Source organism: Rhinolophus sinicus, chromosome 7 (assembly GCF_057876585.1).
Source record: "Rhinolophus sinicus isolate RSI-liver-muscle chromosome 7, RSI-T2T, whole genome shotgun sequence".
NCBI classification, from domain to species: domain Eukaryota; kingdom Metazoa; phylum Chordata; class Mammalia; order Chiroptera; family Rhinolophidae; genus Rhinolophus; species Rhinolophus sinicus.
This window is the reverse complement of record NC_142507.1, coordinates 55,408,759-55,425,785: the sequence shown is the minus strand read 5'-3', so window position 1 is coordinate 55,425,785 and position 17,027 is coordinate 55,408,759. Positions and strand designations below refer to the sequence as shown.

The following is a 17,027-nucleotide window of genomic DNA, read 5'->3' as shown; positions in this document are numbered from 1 at the left end:
TATGTTTGTTGTGGGAAATTGGACTTACCAGACTGTGACTGTGGTGGAAAACTTTTTGTTAGACTGTGTTTAAGGTTGGAAATTGGATTTACCCATAATCTTATCCAAGACCTCATTAAGTTGATAACTTCCTCAGTATATAAATAGCTTTACTTTTACATATTGTCATGTCAAGACCCCTACAGGCATGTTCTAGACATTAACTTGGTGATTCTGGAGATTCATTTCTAAAACACAATGTGCGGTGTGTTTCTTTAACAGAGACAACATTTTGCATACTTACACGTGCCAAGTGATAACAGGAATCATCCTATGTCATCTTCACAGCAACCCTGTTATTATCCCCATTTTACAGATGAAAAAACTGAGGCTCAAAGATGTTGAATGCCATCTGATGGTACACTGATAGTTGTCAGTAGAGCTAGGATCCCCGCAGCTTGACCTAGAGTCTGCAGTCTTAAGCACCATTCTATACTGGACTGTTCCCCTAAATGCAGATATATATATATATATAATGAAAGGCTTGTCACTGCTGACTTTATTCTGATGAGATGACTATAAAATCATGACACAAAATACATCCCGCCACACACACCCAGAATTTAGAAAACAACCAAATGAGGGCTGTCCCCAGGGAGGCGGTGCCCAAGACCTGGTCCACCATGTTGCTGCCCTTTTGGAGTTTTCTTTGGGAAATGCCTTCAAAACCAATTTAGGAAGGGCCTTGGATTGAGCACCTGCTTAATGTAATCTTGTCAATCCTATGATATACTTTTATCCTCAGGGCATTGATGAGGAAATTGAATGGCAGAGAGAAGTCAAGTAATTTTCCTAAGATGATACAGTTACTAAATGGTAGAGTGTGACAGATGACACTGAGTTGGCAACACTTGCGCCTGGCAGACACTGCTACTTGTCCCTCAAAATCCATGCTCTTTTTTTCTGTTGGTAACAGAACCCCTGTGTTTCACCTGGCCATGTGGTTGCCCATCTAAACTCCACGTTTCCCGGTGTCCCTTGCAGCACCGAGGCAGGCACATGCCACAGCCCACTCTCTCAGCCCTGGACTGCTTGTAGGAGACAGGAATGAAGTTCTGTCTGGCTAATGGCTCTGTCATAGTGGCCTTTGTTGCCTTGGTGACCTGCATCCTAATAAAGACAAGAATGCCTGACAAGATACCACAGTCCATGAACACAAGGAAGATGAACAGCTGTGTCCCTAGCGCTTACTTTCATGTCTAGCACATAGTAGGTCCTCTGCAAATATTTGAATGAATTCTCAAAATCTCATTGCAAAGTAGTTCCCAGTACAGTAGAAGCCCTTTTATAGGACAAGATCAAGGGTGGATTATCTTATTTCAATTTAAAAAAGACATGCACTTGCCATCTGTCAAAGTATGGCCAGGCTCTTTTCTTTGAGGATGGGGCCCATGATTGTAGTTCCCCATCTTCATTCTTCCATAAACCTCACCAGTTTTTGTATCACCTGCAATTTGCCGTCTGCTTCTTTGAGATGGAAGAAAAACTAAATGGCACATTTGAAGCAATCTGCAAAATTTATCTAGGTTTTTATGATTTCCTCCCAATCTGTAATAACCTCCTTGCTCACATCTAATCCAGCAACAGTTTTTAAAGTGACTCACCGTCACCAAGTCTTCTAAGGCTTCAACTTAGTTTTCACAGAAACAGTGCTTGTTTTCACACTCTTGGCTCATCAGTTCATAGATTTAATTAAATGACAAGTGACAGTAACACGTACACCAGCAGAAACACATTTGGTGTCACGGGTCGCAGAGCTGCACAACACTGAGGTAGGGTTAGGATCACGGCTTCACTTCGCACTAGCTGTGTGGCCCCGGGAGGACAAACTGCCTAACTTTTGTGCCTTCTTTTCCTCCTCTGTGAAAGGGGACTCATCTGCTGTGAGGACTAAACACTGGGAGGCAGTCAGAATGTATGTGGCACGTGCTAAGTGTGCAGTAAGCGTTAGGTGATGTGCGTCGCTGCTGGAGGTGACAGCACCAGGGACCTGCACGCAGCCTCTGCTGTCTCACGGAGGAAGTGGGGTGCATGGGTTGGTTACTACATTTAGTATTAATATCCCGTTTCCCATATGAGAAGATGGAGGGCTGGGGAGAGTCACTGACGCCAAAGCCTCTTGCCAAGAAGTCTTGGTGTTTAGAACTCGCAAGGGCCTTCGTCGTGAAGTCTGGATCCAGAGAGAAAGGGGGAAGATTCACCATCCATTCTCCTTTTCTTTCTCCTGTTGAGTCCAGAAATCCCAGCAGGGAGCAAACAGCCTCAGTGCGGAGGCTGCAAATCCCTCGTCTAGCCTGCTGGGAGCCCACCTGCTGTGTTGTATTCTGTGTCTGCCCAGCGCTGAGCAACCGGGAAGACGCTCTGTCCCAGAAACCCCTCGCGTGTGTGTTGGGGAAGCCAGGGCTGCGCCAGCAGGGTGGGGTCACATGATCCTGCAGAAGCCCGACGTGGGAGGTCTCCTCTGTGGGCCCCTGCCCAGGGCTTCCTTGGGCTGCGCGGATGACCTGAAGGAGGCAGGGCACAGCTTGCCAGTGGGAGTGGCTGTGGAGAGAGCAGAGGCCCCTTCTCTGGCCCTTACCTCTGCAGGTGGACTCCAGGGCAGCAGGGAGGAGGCGTCAGGGACATGTGCTCCCATGCAGTGGGGTCCCTCCCTTTCTCTGAGGCCGACAGGCAGGCCGTGCAGGAGGCAGAGGCCACGCCAGGCCTGCAGAGCTGGCTGAGGGTTCAGATTGCTAAAGGGCTACGCACATACCCCCCAGCCGCAGACAGCTCCCCCAGCTCTAACAGTGACCAGGCTCCATCAAAATTGTCCAGAGCCACATCCTCTCCCGCTCCCTTTATCCATTCTCCAGGTCTCCTTCCCTCCCCCAGGGACCCACCTATTGGCTGGGGGCCACTGGGTACCGGAAAGCCAGGGTACTCCATTTGGGGGTGCCTTGGCCTCCACATGGGAGATGGGCCCTGGGTCCTGGGCCTGGACATACGTACTCATCCAGGCCTCTCTGAACCAAGAACCATCATGGCGGAAGAGAGAACAAGGAGGGTGGGTGTCAGAGGGTGCCCCAAGGACTGCGCCCTGTGTGGGGCGGTGCGTGGCATGCCTGGGCCATCGGTGGCTAGATGGGGGAATGGTTTGCTGGTGCCCTGAAGGAAATACTGAAGAGAAGTCAGTGAATTCAAGTCAACCAGCAGCAAGGTGCTCTGCTCCCCGAGTTGGAAGGCCTTGGGGGGAAGAGACTCGTCCACTGCCAGCTGCCTGGAATGTATAGGCTTCCCACCAGCCCTGCCGCTCTGAGACGCACAGCTCTGGAAGTGAGGAAGCCTCGGAAGCGAGGACAGGGTGATTCTGGAAAGGCTTTGGGGAAACCGGGCCAGGGTCTGGCGAGGGTAGAAATGGGGCGGCAGTAAGGGAAATGCCGGGGCAGAGTGTTCCCTTCAGCCTGACAGCCGGCATCTACTCACACTTCAGTTTCGGTGTAAGCCGGCCCGGCACAGGGATTTTCACGGAGCCCTCTTCCCCTTCCTCCTCACAGCGCACCTCTACCTCTTCACCTTCCCACCCACCTGAAGATCTGTGGGGGCAAGGACAGGGGCTGAGCCTCACCGGCCAGGTCCCCTCCCCCGTGGGGTTACCTATGAGGTCCCACGCCTGCCACACTGCTTTAACACTACCTTCCAACACCCTCCAGGCCACGCCCCTCCCCGAAGCTCCGCCCCCACGCCTCACCTGTGCTGCAGTTGGCCTGGGCCCCTTCCCACCCTGGCTGGGTTCCCCGCTGGCCAGGCTCCACCTGGAACCTGGGGCCTCCTTGGAGCTGAGGTCTGGGGATGAAGGGGAGTAAAGAGACTTGAGAAAAATGGCTGTGGAGGTGTGCGTGAGTGTATGTTCCCTCCAGACACAGGGGCCCCAGAGACAGAGAAGTGCCAGAGACAAACGGCTGTGCCACGTGCCTGGGAATGAAATTCCAGGGTGAGGCCCTTTGTTCTGTTAAGGCCCCACTGGTAACTATCATGTTAGAGCTTAGGCTCATGGGCTGTGAGGCGCGGCCAGAGTCTGACCACCACCCCATCCTGCCTGGGGACTTCAGGAGCAGTCACAGAAAGTCGGTGGCCAACTTTAGATGGAACCGAGGTCCTCTGACTCCCAATCCAGTCCGCTTCCTGCACCAGGCTAATTTCACTTTGTATGCAAATTGTCAATAGGGTGTCCTAGTCTTTAAAATAAGAGAAGACATAGAACCTATTGAATAAATACCGTAAACACTGAAATATAATCTCAGCTCCTGGGGTGGGAGGTCTCCTGAGGGTATCTCAAAGGGTGAGGGAGGGAAGGCCAGGTGGAGAGACGCCAACTTGTAGAGAGGCTGGGAGTTCCTTGGAGCACTGCCCCCCTCCTGTGGCCGTTTCGGGAACTGCAGCCAGGGACTCAAAGCACCACCTCCTCCCTGGTGGAGCTCAGGGCCCTGGATTCCACCCGTTGGCCTTCACCCGCTGAGCTGGTCACCACTCAGCCAAGGCCCTGGCACAGCCCTAGTGTTGGGCACGTGCCACGACCCCCAGCCCTCCGCCCAGCCCCTAGTGGCCTCGGGAAAGTGATGTGTGTCCCATATGCTGGCCCTGGGTCAGATAAGCTCAGGGGAGCGGTCAGTGTCCCTGACCTGAGAACGGCAGCTCTGCTTGCCTCCCCCTCCCCCCAATAGTCTCCCCACCCTCAGTTCCCTGTCTTGGGGGTCTTCTCACCAGGGTGTGAGCTGGGACCAGCCCCCCCTGGGCCAGGTGGGTCCTCATGGCATCTGCCAGCTTGGCCACCAGCCGCTCTCGCACAGAATCTGGCTCCTTCTGGGGAGAGGGAAGGTAATGGGGCCATGGGGAAGGCCTGGGAGTGGGGAAGAAAGGAACAGGAAAGGGAGCAGGGAAGGGGACTTTGTCTTCCTTCTCTTTTGCTTCATCCCCGTGCCTCTGCCAGGGTCCTGCCCACAACAGTGTCCTGGGACCTAGCCCACAAGGTGCCAAGGGCATGTTTGACGAGTGAATGAATGGGGGAGAAGGCACTGCATCGAGGCAGGAGTGTCAGCGGGCTGGCAGGAAGTTGGGCCCCGATGGAGGGTCTCACCTGACACCGGGCCAACGCTTCCTTATAGTACCTCAGGGCCTGCTCATGCTGCCCCAGTCTGGCTGTGGCTGCCCCTAGGCCCTCGCAGGCCTGCCACTGCCCCTTCACGTCACCTGGGGAAGACAGTCTGACAGGTCCTTTCATGGCTCCTTACCCCACTGACCCTCCAGAGGTACTCCCCACCCCCACCCCCACCAGCCCCAAGGACTCTGGGCCACCTGCTACCCCCTGGCCCTCACCTGCATCCTGGGCAGCCTGCAGAGCGTGCAAGTAGTTGTCCCTGGCGGCCTTGTGGTCCCCCAGCTGGCTCAGCGCAAACGCCAGGCTGCTGAAGCTCCGGCCCTGTTCCCACCGCTGCCCCACAGAGCCTGGTGACACAGCCCCCACCATCCCCAGAGGGCCTGGCTGCTGGGGCATCCGCACCCTGCCCTCAGCAGCCAAGGGGCGGGGAGTGGGTGCACACCTCCAGATGCACAGAGAGGCCTGAGCGTTCCACACTCCTCCTCTCCCCAGCCTGAGTTTTGGCCTGAGTGCCTCCCTGGCTAGTCTGAGCTGGGCGGCAGGCCAGGCTGGTGTGAATAGCTGTTCCATCTCCCAGCCCCAGGCTTCTCCGCTGGGCCCACAGCCCTCTGTCCTGCCTGGCTGTCCCATTCCTGCACCCTCAGCCCTCAGCGCTGGTTCTGGGATTCCCGGCCCCACGGCTAGTCCTTAAGGTCCACCCATGCTTCAGCCTTGGGGCCCCTGCAGGCACCCCCCTTAGTCCCTTGGCCCCAATCCCATCCCCCAGCCCCGGCGCTCACCATGTAGGTCGGCAGCCTTCTGGTGGAATTCCCGGGCCTCCCGATAGCTGCCCAGGGCATTGTGGGCCATCCCCAGGTTTCTCAGCACTGTGGCCTCCTCTCCCGGTCCCGGGCACAGGGGCAGGGCCTGCAGGAAGGCCTCTGCTGCTAGTGGGAACAGCTGGAGCTGGCAGTAGCTCAGGCCTAGGTCGTTATACAGTTGCCCTAGAGGGCGGTGGCCAGGTCAGAGGCAGCTGAGGCTATACTGGTGTAGCCCCTGTCCCACTCTCCCAGGGTCCCCCTGACCCCTTCCCCAGCCCTCGGAATTGCCTCTGCTTCCACCCCACCTCCCAGAGCACCCCAGGTCCCATGCCTCGCTGCCTGAAGACCTCACCCAGCAGTCCCCGCTCAGCGCTCTTCTCAGCGAGCCTCCGGCTCTCCTCCAGCACCCGCACCACTTCTCCCACACCGTGCTGCCCGCTCTGCAGCAGGCACCCCGCTGCAGCCCCCAGGGCCAGGGCTGCAGCCCGGGGCTGCCCTGCTTGGGCATAGGCCCGGCTCGCCTCCTGCAGGTAGTGGGCTGCTAGCTCAGGCCGTCCCAGAGCCTGGTAGCAGGCTCCCATTTTGGCCTGGGCTTGCCCCTGGTCACCGAGTGGCTGATAGTGGCCCAGGGCCCTGTGGTACCAGGCCAAAGCTTGAGGCAGGTCCCCCAGGGCATGGTATGCCAAAGCCACGTTGAAACACTGGTCACCATGACACCTGCCCTGTGCCTTCTCAGGCTGGGCTCGCAGGAGCAGCTCAAGGCCTCTGGCTGGGTCCCCAGTCTCCACGTAGGCAGCCCCCAGGTTGAAGGCACAGGCCCGGAGAACAGGGGCGTCCCTTTTCCGTGGGGCCTTGGAGGCCAGGAGGAAGGCCCTCTGGAAGCTGGTCAAAGCCTCATGGTTCCGGCCGGCCAGTAGGGCCCCGTGCCCGGCCCTGGTGAGGGCTTGGATGCTGGCCTCGTGCTGTGGCCACTTTCTTCTCTTCTCTTTCTTCTTGGAGCTTGAGAGTTCAGGCTCAGGCTCTTGTGGGGTACCGTCAGGGTTGGGGGACGACATGGCGCTGACAATGACAACAGACAGCACAGCGCCCAGCACATCACCCTGGGCTTCCTCCAAAGCAGGATCCCCATGTCCCTGCCCTGCTGGGACCCCAGGGCTTCAGGAATGTCTCTTTGGCACCTACTCCATCTGTCCCACTGGGAACCATGCCAACTCACTCTACTGTCCCGACTAATTCTTAGTCCTCCTTCAAGACTCAGTTCAAGTCATAGCTCTCCCCTGCCCCCCAGCCGGGTCCTTCTGTACACCCACCCCACCCTCTGTCTTTTACGGCACCTGTCACACTGGATCAGAGTTGGTAACGTCCTGTCTCTCTCCCCATTCAGATCTGGAGCAATTCGAAGGGCCTGGCACATAGTAGATTCTCAATAAATGTTCATCAAACGAGACGGAAGGGTTCTGGGGATGGGTGGTCGTATGGTAGCACAACACCACGAGTACGCTCAGTGCCACCTAACATGGCTTAAAATGCCACATTTTATGTTACCTCTGTTTTACCGCAATACACTGTTTGCTGAATGAATAAATGGACGGATGAACAGAGCAGACCCAGGCCCTCTCCTCCATCATCTCCTCCGTCCTGTGCCTCCACACACACCCATCCACTCATAAGCTAGGTGCTCCTGCTGTCTAACCCCAAGACATAGTTGGGGGTCACTTCAACAAATACTCAGTGAGCTCCTGCCATGTGTTGGAGCCATACAAAGCCCTGGGGCACAAAGCGGGAAAGGCTATCGAGTTGGCAAGGAGCCAAGGTCCAGGCGTGAGGACATGTCTATTTGCTGCCCGCTCTCGTCCTGGGGGGGGGTTCTTCCTCCCCTGTCCCGTTGACTTCCTGTCTGCTGGCTGATTTCAGTCCCCAACACCCTGCTCTGTCTCCAGGCTACTCTTAGACCCAAGTGCACTTCTTGGGTTTAAGCCTTTTCATGAACTTTGCTCCCAAGAGACAGAGAAAAGGGTGGAGAAGACCCAGGCCCTGAGTCCTCAGCCCCACCCATTTTCTTCTCTCCCTCCCCCCTCTTTTTAGGACGAGCAGGCTGCGGTGATACATTCTCCTTTTAAAGAAATTCCCACTGCTTCTAAGAACACCCAGGACTCCTGCTTCTTCAAAGGCCCTCACTCAGTCTTGGGGCTGCAGCCATAAGATGCCTTACCTCCTTCCTTCCTTCCTTCGATCTTCTCCATAGAGGGCTTTCTGGAATGGTCCCTCAGGCTTGGGTTACCTCCCCCAGCTCTCAGCTCAGAGCTGCAGGGTTACCAGACAACCAGGTACCGCCCTCCTCTCCTAGTGAATTCTTTGATTGACAGATCAGGTGCCCTATCTTAGACATGGATACCTGGATTCCGCCGCCCTTCCTGTCCCGTCATTCCCCCCTCCTGCAGACACACCCCTCAAGTACCTCATCAGGGGCTCGTTGCTAGTTAGAACCTCAGAGCTCATCTATGCAGTACCCCTATTTCACAGAGTGGCGGGGGAGGATGGGTGGGGGACCCAGGCTCAGAGAGCAGGTGTGACTTGCTTGAGGTCACAGAGCAGCCAGGCAGCTGGGATTAGACCCCGGGTTTTCTGATTCTGAGCTGACTGGCTTAGCAGTACTCTTCTCTCCCTGTGACTGCAAACGTTAAGGAGGCTTGAGCTGGCGGGAAAGTGAGCCCTTACACGCATACACACGTGAGCACCCACACACACTCACACGCTTTTGTGTGGTGGTCTCACAGTTGGGAACAAGGTGAAAGGCAGATGGTCAGGAGAGGCCTGGGGATCAGAAGAGCCTCCCTGCCCCATTTCCCCAGCTCCACTGCTCTGCAGCCCCCAAGCGGTGCTTAATGAGCAGACGGCAGGCCCCAGGACAACCAGCGCCTACGGCGCCAACTCACCAAGCTGGCCTTGCATCAAAGCAGATGCCTTCACTGGGGGGGAAAGGCCTCTTTAAGTTCACAGGACTTTGCCCGAAACAGTAAGGCAATAGCGGGGCTCAGCGATGGCCTCCTCCCTCTGTATCACTGATCTCTGACTTATTTGGCCGGATGTTTATCACTCATTCCAGGACAGCAAGCTTCTTTAGGGCACTCACTGTGCTTACTCATCTGTGCACCGCACCACCTGGTTTAGGTAGGGCACAGCCCCAAGCAGGCCCTCAAGTTAGCGGGACCAGGGAATACTATAGAAGCGGGGCGGGCTTAGTGGGAATACCAGGGGGAAATGACAGGGGCACCGGCAGGGCCAGGGGCGGGGCTACTCGAAATAAGACGGTTTGGCACCGAAGGAGCCCAGGAGGGACAGCAAGCCAAGCTGCCGCGGGGAGGGCGCGCCCTTCTCCCGTTGGGGCGGTGCTCTCGTGCTCTGCACCTGGCGACCCGCCTGTGCAGCCTGGAACTACAAATCCCAGGATCCCAGGCGCGCAGACCGGAAGTGTCCTGTCCGACCTTGGCGACAGTGAGGGGCGGTGGCCGGCGGCGGGAGATTCAAACTCGGAGAAGGAGGAACATGGAGGGGAGAGGCGCGGGCCCGGGCCGGGCTGTCTGTGAGTGTCAGACGGGGCGGAGGAGGGCCCAGCGGTGGTGCCAGCAGTCGGGGGCGCGGCGGTCGTGGCCTTGGGAGAGGTTGGGGCGGGGGGCGGGCGCGGGGCCTGCCAGGCAAGGGCCGGCGGGACACTGTCCTGGGGGGGCGCGAGCGCCGAGTCCGGACTCCTGCGGCGGGAGTAACGCTGTGAGCAGCCCAACCTCCCGACTTCTGTGCTTACAAAGCGTTTTCTCTCTTATTCCCAAGTTCTGGGGCTCGGGGGCTGGGAGAATGCGGGTGGTCTGGACGGCCCCTTCAAATTCAGTTACTGATGGCTGCCATGCTTGCTGAGCGCTGCCAGGGGACAGGACGCCGGAAGAGACCGACCTGGAGGTTGAGGGGAACCAAAGTTTTGCCACCCCAAAATATGCCTTTTGGGATATTGACTTTAAGCGGGTTATTGGGAAACAAAGACTCAGAAAGAACCTTTGACCCTCCCCTTCACCTGCCTGAAGGAAATCGGGTAGAAAACCTGCGTACAGGAAGGGAGCGTCCCCTCGGCATGAGACTAAACTAAACGAGGCAGACGGAGAAGTCCCGCAAAGGCTGTTTGTTGAGCCCCGCTCCGTGCCCCACTTTCTGCGCGGCCCAGCAAGAACTCGTCACCACGTGTTTGCTCTTCCTCACCTACCTGTGACTTACCTGCTCTCCCTTTGAAATCCCACACCCCTGCCTCCCTCTCCTTGGGCCAGAATAGCATATGAGCATCAACTGCCCAGTGCCTCTTGGGGTCGCATATTCTTATGGCACCCCCCACCTACATCCGTAATCAACTTGGGACCTTTTCTTCTGTTAATCTGTCTCCTGTTAATTTGATTATTAGCCCAGCCCGGAGAACTTAGAAAGGTGAGAGGAAAGTTCGTTTTTTGACCCCCACAGGGGGCTCCTTGACTTTTCGATGCCTCTTTGAGGCAGTGTCTGTTAAACGTCAGGATGCCAGAGTGACCAGGGGAGCGTGTTTAAAATGCAAATTCACCAGCCCTCACCCAGAGCGGCAGGTCCCTAGGTCTGGGTGGGGGCCCATCATCCGCACGTATTCCAGCACTGCTGTGCTTCGTCCTCACCTCAGGTAATTGCGATACAGGTAGTTCCTGGTCCACACTTTCCAAATCACTGCTCTAGAAAGAGCGATGAGTCCGAAGGATGGGGCCGCAGAAAGGTTCCCATCCGACCTTCGGAAAGAAAGGCAAAATCTCCTCTCCCACCCTTTTCCCTTCCTCTCCATTAGATTTCAGAAAACAAAGTCCGTGTTCAGCAATGTGGTGAAGGAAAGCTAGTTCCAGACCTGAAAAGAGCTGGAAGACTGATTTTTTTTTTAGACTGTGTGTGTCTGTACAAAGCCCCGCCCGTCTCTCATAGTCCTGAATTCATAACTCTGAGGTGATGTCATTCACTTACCGGTTTATTTTCCATGCTTAGCAACCAGCAACCAGCACTTGTTCCTTGAACACCCCCTCGGAGGAACTGCTGGATTTCCTGCGGTTAGCCAGTAATTTCAAATCTGAACACGGAGGGTGTGTGTACATGTGTGTGAACTGCCAATTCAAACAAGCCCCGCCCCTCCCCCAAAACATTGAAGGATATGTAATAAAAAGAAATAAGATCAAGAGTGGGAATGACATTCAGTGCTGAGGGAAAGACAGATTGGCTACGGTCTGTCTCTTTTCAAGCCCTCTGAGTTTATTTTCTCGGTGGGTGTGTGCTTGTGTGTGTATAGGCTTCTCTCATCCTGATTCTGTGTTTGTCTAGAGAGATGGGGGAGAGGAGAAAGCAGGAGACGGGGAGCCTGTGGCCAAGGCAGAATGTGAATGCCCTCTCATTTCAGGGGTTCTCTGTTCGTGAGTTTGGGGGTCAGAATATTGTCTGCATTTTGTTTAGCCTGGAGATTATTTTCCTCCTCCAGTGACCAATACCAAAAAGGAGAGTAAGATACCACCTTTGTGATCTTTGAAAATTTTTTGTCCTTCCATTTAATCCCAAGTGACTGGCCTCTTTCACGCGATGCTCTCTGTTGAACTGCCTTTCTCCTCTTTCCACCTGTTCATTCTTTAAGATTCTTTAAGGTTCATTTCATCGGTAGAATCCTTTGCTTTCCCTGCTGCGGGTATAGACTGTTCATGGGCTGTAATCACAGCACATGAGGTTGGAGTTTTTACCTACCTGCTGTCCTACTCTAATGATTACCTCTGTATTTGTCGAGAGCAGGGGTCCACCTGACATGTGGAGGTGCTGGGTGAACGAATGGCTGTTGAATCATGAGTCCTAGTCGGTTCTGCTCACCTCGCCTCTGGGACAGTACCTGAGGACACAAGCCCTGTTCTTGGAGAACTCAGTCTAATTAGGGATAAAATAAGGGGTGAAGTTCCCAGCCAAGGAGCTATGTGGACATCCCCGCTGGGCGGCACTGAGCGAGGGTCCATGACGTAGATTTGGGAAGGAGGAGGAGGTCAGGAAGATGGCTGGGGAGGATGGGGAGGGATGCGTCAGACAGAAGGGTCCCCTGTTCATGGGTGGAGAGCCCCCACCCACAGGGTGCTGACCAGGGCAGCTTTGCTGGGCAGAAGAGCGGAGCCAGGCTGTCCTGGGAGGAGGGAGGGAGATTTGGGAGATGCGTCTGGTCTTCGAGCAGTTGCCAAGGGCAGTCTGTTAAGAAGAAGCTTCAGGGAGGAGTGGCCAAATGGCTCAGTTGGTTAGAATGCGAGCTCTTAATGACAGGGTTGCCAGTTCGATTCCCACATGGGATGGTGGGCTGCGCCCCCTGCAACTAAGATTGAAAATGGCAACTGGACTTGGGGCTGGGCTGCATCCTCCACAGCTAGATGGAAGGACAACGACTTGACTTGGAGCTGATGGGCCCTGGAAGAACACACTGTTCCCCAATAAAAAAATTAAAAAACAAAAAGCTTCAGTGCTACGACCGACCCGCTGCTGAACGCACCTTCTTGGGCCTTACCCCTCACTCCTCAGGTGACCGCCTCACGGCTGAGGAGATGGACCAGCAGAGGAGGCAGAACGTGGCCTACCAGTACCTGTGCCGGCTGGAGGAAGCCAAGCGGTGAGCCGAGCGGAAGCACTGCCCCTGGGGGCTCCCCTCCCACGCCGCCCACCCCAGGCACCTGCCCCCAGGGCAGAAGCGGAAGCACAGGCGTCCATTCTGTGGGAAAGGGAGACTGGGAATAGCATCTTTCTTTCTTTTTTTTAAGGCTTTTGTTTTTCTAGAGCAGTTTTAAGTTCCCAGCAAAATTCAGAGGAAGATACAGAGATTTCCCCCATGCCCCTTGCCCCCCCACACACACATGCACACATCCTCCCCCATCATAAACATCCCCAGCGGAGGGCTCGTTTGTTATGATGGATGGACCAACACTGACACGTCACTGTCACCCAGAGTCCGTAGTTGACTTTAGGGTGACTCTTGGTGTTGTACGTTCTGTGGATTTGGACAAATGTGCAGTGACGTGTCCACCCCATAGGCTCACACAGAAGAATTCTTTCACTGCCCTAAATTCCTCTGAGCTCTGTTCATCCCTCCCTCCCCTCACACCCCTGGCAACTACTGATCCTTGTACTGTCTCCATAGTTTTGCCTTTTCCAGAGTGTCCTGTAGTTGGCATCATGCAGTAGCCTCTTCAGATGGGCTTCTTTGACTTAGTAATATGTAGTTAAGGTTTCCTCCATGTCTTTTGATGACTTAATAGTTCATTTCTTTTTTGCTGAGTAATATTCCATTGTCTGGATGGACCACAGTTTACTAGTTCATTCACCAAGGACATCTTGGTGGCATCCAGGTTTTGACAATTATGAACAAAGCTGCTGTAAACATCTGTGTGCAGGCTTCTGTGTGGACATAAGTTTTCAGCTCTTGTAGCGGGCCAGCTGCCACAAGTCAATCGGTTCCCGAATGGGGGAGTGGGAATGAATAAAAGACACTCTCACATATGATGATGGCGATCGGGGGCTCCAGTGATGCTGAAGTCACCTGAGTTTATTTTACTGCACCCATATATGCAGTTTGAGTACGTGCAAGTATGTATTAACATAACAAATGTAAATTCTTTAATTCTTTAACTTTCACATAGAGGATACAAAATTCACCGAAACTCTCACAAGTAATTATCTTATCAATTGCCCTGATAGGCATCAGCCTTCTGTGTCCGGGAACTGGCCGTTCCACCACATTCCTCAGCAGCTTACAAGCTCAAGCTCCCCCCAGGTGCAGGCAGAGACAATTGCCTCAGGGGGAGGAAACAGGTAGCATAAACCGAGCCATTCTGTAAAGCTCAGAGTCACCTGTAACCATGGCTCCCCACAAGCTCTTTTGGGTAAATACCAAGGAGCACGATTGCTGGATCGTAAGGTGAGAGTGTGTTGGTTTTATAAGAAACCGCCAAACTGCCTTCCAAAGTGGCTGCACCATTTGCGTCCCCACCACAGTGACTGAGAGTTCCCGGGGCTCCACGTCCTCGCCAGCTTTTGGTGTCGTCCGCGTTCCAGATTTTGGCTGTTCTAATGGCTGTGTATTGGGATCTCATCGCTGTTTTAATTTGCAGTCTCCTGATATAAGATGGGGAAACATCTCGTGCTTATTTGTCATCTGCGTGTCTTGTTTTCTTACTGTTGAGTTTTGACAATTGTTTGTATACCTTGGATAACAATCCTTTATCAGACTTGTCTTTCGCAAATATTTTCTCCCGGTCTGGATCGTCTTCTTATTTTCTTGACACTGTCTTTCGTAGAAGTTTTTAATTTTAGTGAAGTCCAGCTTATCAATTATTTCTTTCAAGAATGATGCCTTTGTTGTGTCTAAAAAGTCACTGCTATACCCAAGGTCATGTAGGTTTTCTCCTATGTCTTCGTCTAGGAGTTTAATAGTTTTGCGTTTTACATGTAGTTTGATGCTCCATTTTGAGTAGATTTTTGTGAAGGTATAAGGTCTGTGTTTAGATTCAGGTTTTGCCTGTGGAGGTCCTGTTGTGCCAGCTCCATTTTTTTGAAGAGACTGTCCTTTCTCCATGTGTTGCCTTTGCTCCTTCGTCCCAGATCGGTTGCCTATGTTTATGTGGGTCTATTTCTGGGCTCTCTGTTCTGTTCCATTGGTCTACTTGTCTGCTTTTTCACCAGCCTCACCCTATCTTGATTACTGTGGCAAAGTCGGGTAGTATCAGTCGTCTAGCTTTGTTCTACGCCTTCAGTATTGGGTTGGCTATTCTGCGTTGGTTGCCTCTCCACATAAACTCTAGAATCGGTTTGTCAATACCCACAAAGTAACTACCTGGGATTCTGGTTGGGACTGCATTGAATCTATAGGTCAAGTTGGGAAGAACTGACATCTTGACACTATTGAGTCTTCCTGTCCATGAGCGGGAATATCTCTCTGTTTATCTAGTTCTTTGATTTCGTTCCTCAGAGTTTTACGGTTTCCCTTACATAGGTTTGTACGTATTTTCTTAGATGTACCCTAAATATGTGATTTTCGGGGTGCTGATGTAAATGGTACTGTTTGTAATTTCAAATCCCACTTATTTGTCGCTGGTGGACAGGAAAGCCACTGACTTTTGTCTATTAACCTTGTGTCCTGCAGTCTTGCTGTGATCACTTGTTGGTTGGTCCCAGGAGTTTTTTGGTCAGTTCTTGCAGATTTCCTACATAGACCATCTTGCCATCTGTGAACAAAGACATAATCACATCCATTTGCTGCCCACACACCTCAGTGTGTGTCTCTCAAATGTATGGGCATTTGCTTACATAACCACAAGCCATTCTTATCCAACGAAGTTATCTGCGAATCCTTGGGAGAGCAATACCCAGGCCATTTTCAAATTTTCCTGATTGTCTTAAGAAGAAAAAAAAATCAGTTTTTACAATTGACTTATTCAAATAAGGGTCTTAAGAAGTTCAGATATTACATTTGGTCGTGATGCCTCTTAAGTCTCCTTTAACCTAGAACAGCCCACCTTTTCGTGCTTTGTGTCACCGGCTTGTTGAAACCGGGTCATTGCTGTGGAACATCCCCCATTCTGGCTGTCTTGTCACTTTCCTGTCTCCCTCCACTTGTTCCTCCCTCTCCACATTTCCTGTAAATGGATGTTGGCTCCAGAGGCAGGATAAGTGCTTCATTCTTTCCTTTTAGTCAATAGTGTATTTTTAACGTTCTTCAAAAAAGTAGGTAGGGTGGCTGGACAGGAAATCAGGTGTCTGTGACAGGGACGGCGTGAGGTGACTTAGGACTGGCTGTCTTTCCCATCGACCCTGACCTGCGGAGAAGTTCGCGGGGCCCTTCTGAGGAGCCCTTTGTCTCCCTCAGACAACTGTCAGCATTTATACTCAGTGTTCTCACGTCTGTGAGCACATGAGCCCTGCCTGGCAGCTGCCCCTGACGCGGGCAGTGAGGTGCTGAGCTTTCATTGTGCGGACTCTGCACTGAGGTTCAGGTGAGGTGGGGGGATGAGTGGCTGCCCCCTCCCATCCACCGGGGCTCCCCCCCGCCCTCACTACCATCAGAGCTGGCTTAGGGGCTGACTAGGCCATTCAGCCCGGGGTGACCTTTCTGCACCTGGGCTCTCCGAGCGCATGACAGTGACAAGTGAGCACCTCCCTTTGGCCCACAGTCAGTGCATGAGCAGACTGCCTGAGGGTTGTGTCGTGTAGCGGATGAGCCTGTGTAACCCCCCTGAGGGTGGGCCGTTCAGGAGCTGCCTGGGGAGGACTTCCGGGGGTGGGGGTTGACAACTGGCTGTCCAGGTCTCTGGGGCAGCTCGGGAGAAGGTGGCAGGAGCCAGGCAGTGGGCAGGGAGGGGAGCTGGGAGTGGGCTGCCGAGGGGGCGAGGGGCGGATGGGCCTGTGGTTAGGGGGTGCTGAGCTGCGGTGGCCTGGTGGCCAGAGCCGTGACAGGGCGCCCCCGTGTCCTGTGCTCGCAGCTGGATGGAGGCCTGCCTGAAGGAGGAGCTTCCGCCCCCAGTGGAGCTGGAGGAGAGCCTCCGGAACGGAGTGCTGCTGGCCAAGCTGGGCCACTATTTTGCGCCTTCTGTGGTTCCCCTGAAGAAGATCTATGACGTGGGGCAGCTGCGGTACCAGGTGGGAGCACAGGTCCCCTCTTCTCCCTCTTCCTCTCAGACTGCGCCTCTCCTTGCAGCTATGAGTAGGGTGGCTGTATCGTCACTGCGAGCCTGGGTACTTGGGAGGACAGCCAGTATCGTTGGGTGTCTCCCAGCCAGGCGTTGGCGTTAGCCTTAGCGAGGGACGCCCACGAGGGGGCTTTGAGACCTGCTGTGAGGCCCCCAGCAGAATTGTCTGCCTCAGGCTTGAGGGCTTCGCCACCCTGAAGGTGCCCTGGGCTCCCTGCCTGGCTCTGCGCTCCCCTTTTTGTAGGCGCCTCACTAGCTTGCTAACCCATCCCTGTGCCACCCTCCCCACACGTCCCGCTGGGTCGTCCG

The 17,027-nt window shown here is 54.2% G+C and overlaps 2 protein-coding genes across 6 annotated transcripts in view; one reads left to right on the top strand and one right to left on the bottom strand.

Moving 5' to 3' along the window:
- Positions 1-1,609: 1,609 nt before the first annotated feature.
- On the bottom strand, positions 1,610-8,817 carry TTC24 (tetratricopeptide repeat domain 24). 4 transcript variants are annotated; one of them, XM_074318843.2, is made up of 10 exons: positions 8,186-8,817; positions 7,308-7,378; positions 6,326-7,032; positions 5,953-6,156; positions 5,392-5,520; positions 5,153-5,265; positions 4,780-4,878; positions 3,767-3,861; positions 3,502-3,611; positions 1,611-2,580 (listed from the first exon to the last, which is right to left on the bottom strand). In XM_074318843.2, the coding sequence occupies exons 3-10, from the start codon at positions 7,026-7,028 to the stop codon at positions 2,462-2,464; spliced, it is 1,572 nt and encodes a 523-aa protein (XP_074174944.2). In that variant the 5' UTR covers positions 7,029-7,032; positions 7,308-7,378; positions 8,186-8,817; the 3' UTR covers positions 1,611-2,461. The 4 variants fall into 4 exon arrangements, with proteins under 4 accessions (XP_074174945.2, XP_074174944.2, XP_088655802.1 ...); XM_074318844.2 differs by lacking the exon at positions 7,308-7,378 and having other exon boundaries at positions 1,610-2,580; XM_088799676.1 differs by having other exon boundaries at positions 6,326-7,378.
- Positions 8,818-9,433: 616 nt separating this feature from the next.
- The window catches only part of IQGAP3 (IQ motif containing GTPase activating protein 3), a 35,422-nt gene continuing 27,828 nt past the window's right edge, over positions 9,434-17,027 (top strand). The window contains exons 1-3 of one of the 2 annotated variants that reach the window (XM_088799675.1): positions 9,434-9,556; positions 12,562-12,649; positions 16,512-16,668. In XM_088799675.1, the coding sequence (XP_088655801.1) occupies positions 9,520-9,556; positions 12,562-12,649; positions 16,512-16,668 (282 nt within the window). In that variant the 5' untranslated portion in view covers positions 9,434-9,519. The remainder of the gene's footprint in view (positions 9,557-12,561; positions 12,650-16,511; positions 16,669-17,027) is intronic. The other variant, XM_019711202.3, reaches the window with a different exon arrangement.

Bases quoted from the DNA above. Each gene is read 5' to 3' on its own strand.
- TTC24 (XM_074318842.2), bottom strand. From the start codon at position 7,387: ATGTGCCAGGCCCTTCGAATTGCTCCAGATCTGAATGGGGAGAGAGAC. The intron at 3,862-4,779 runs GTGAGAAGACCC...CTTCATCCCCAG, and splicing joins TGGTCCCAGCTCACACCCTG to ACCTCAGCTCCAAGGAGGCC. The intron at 2,581-3,501 runs GTGAGTAGATGC...CTCTCTCCACAG, and splicing joins GCTTACACCGAAACTGAAGT to CCACTCCCACTGGCAAGCTG.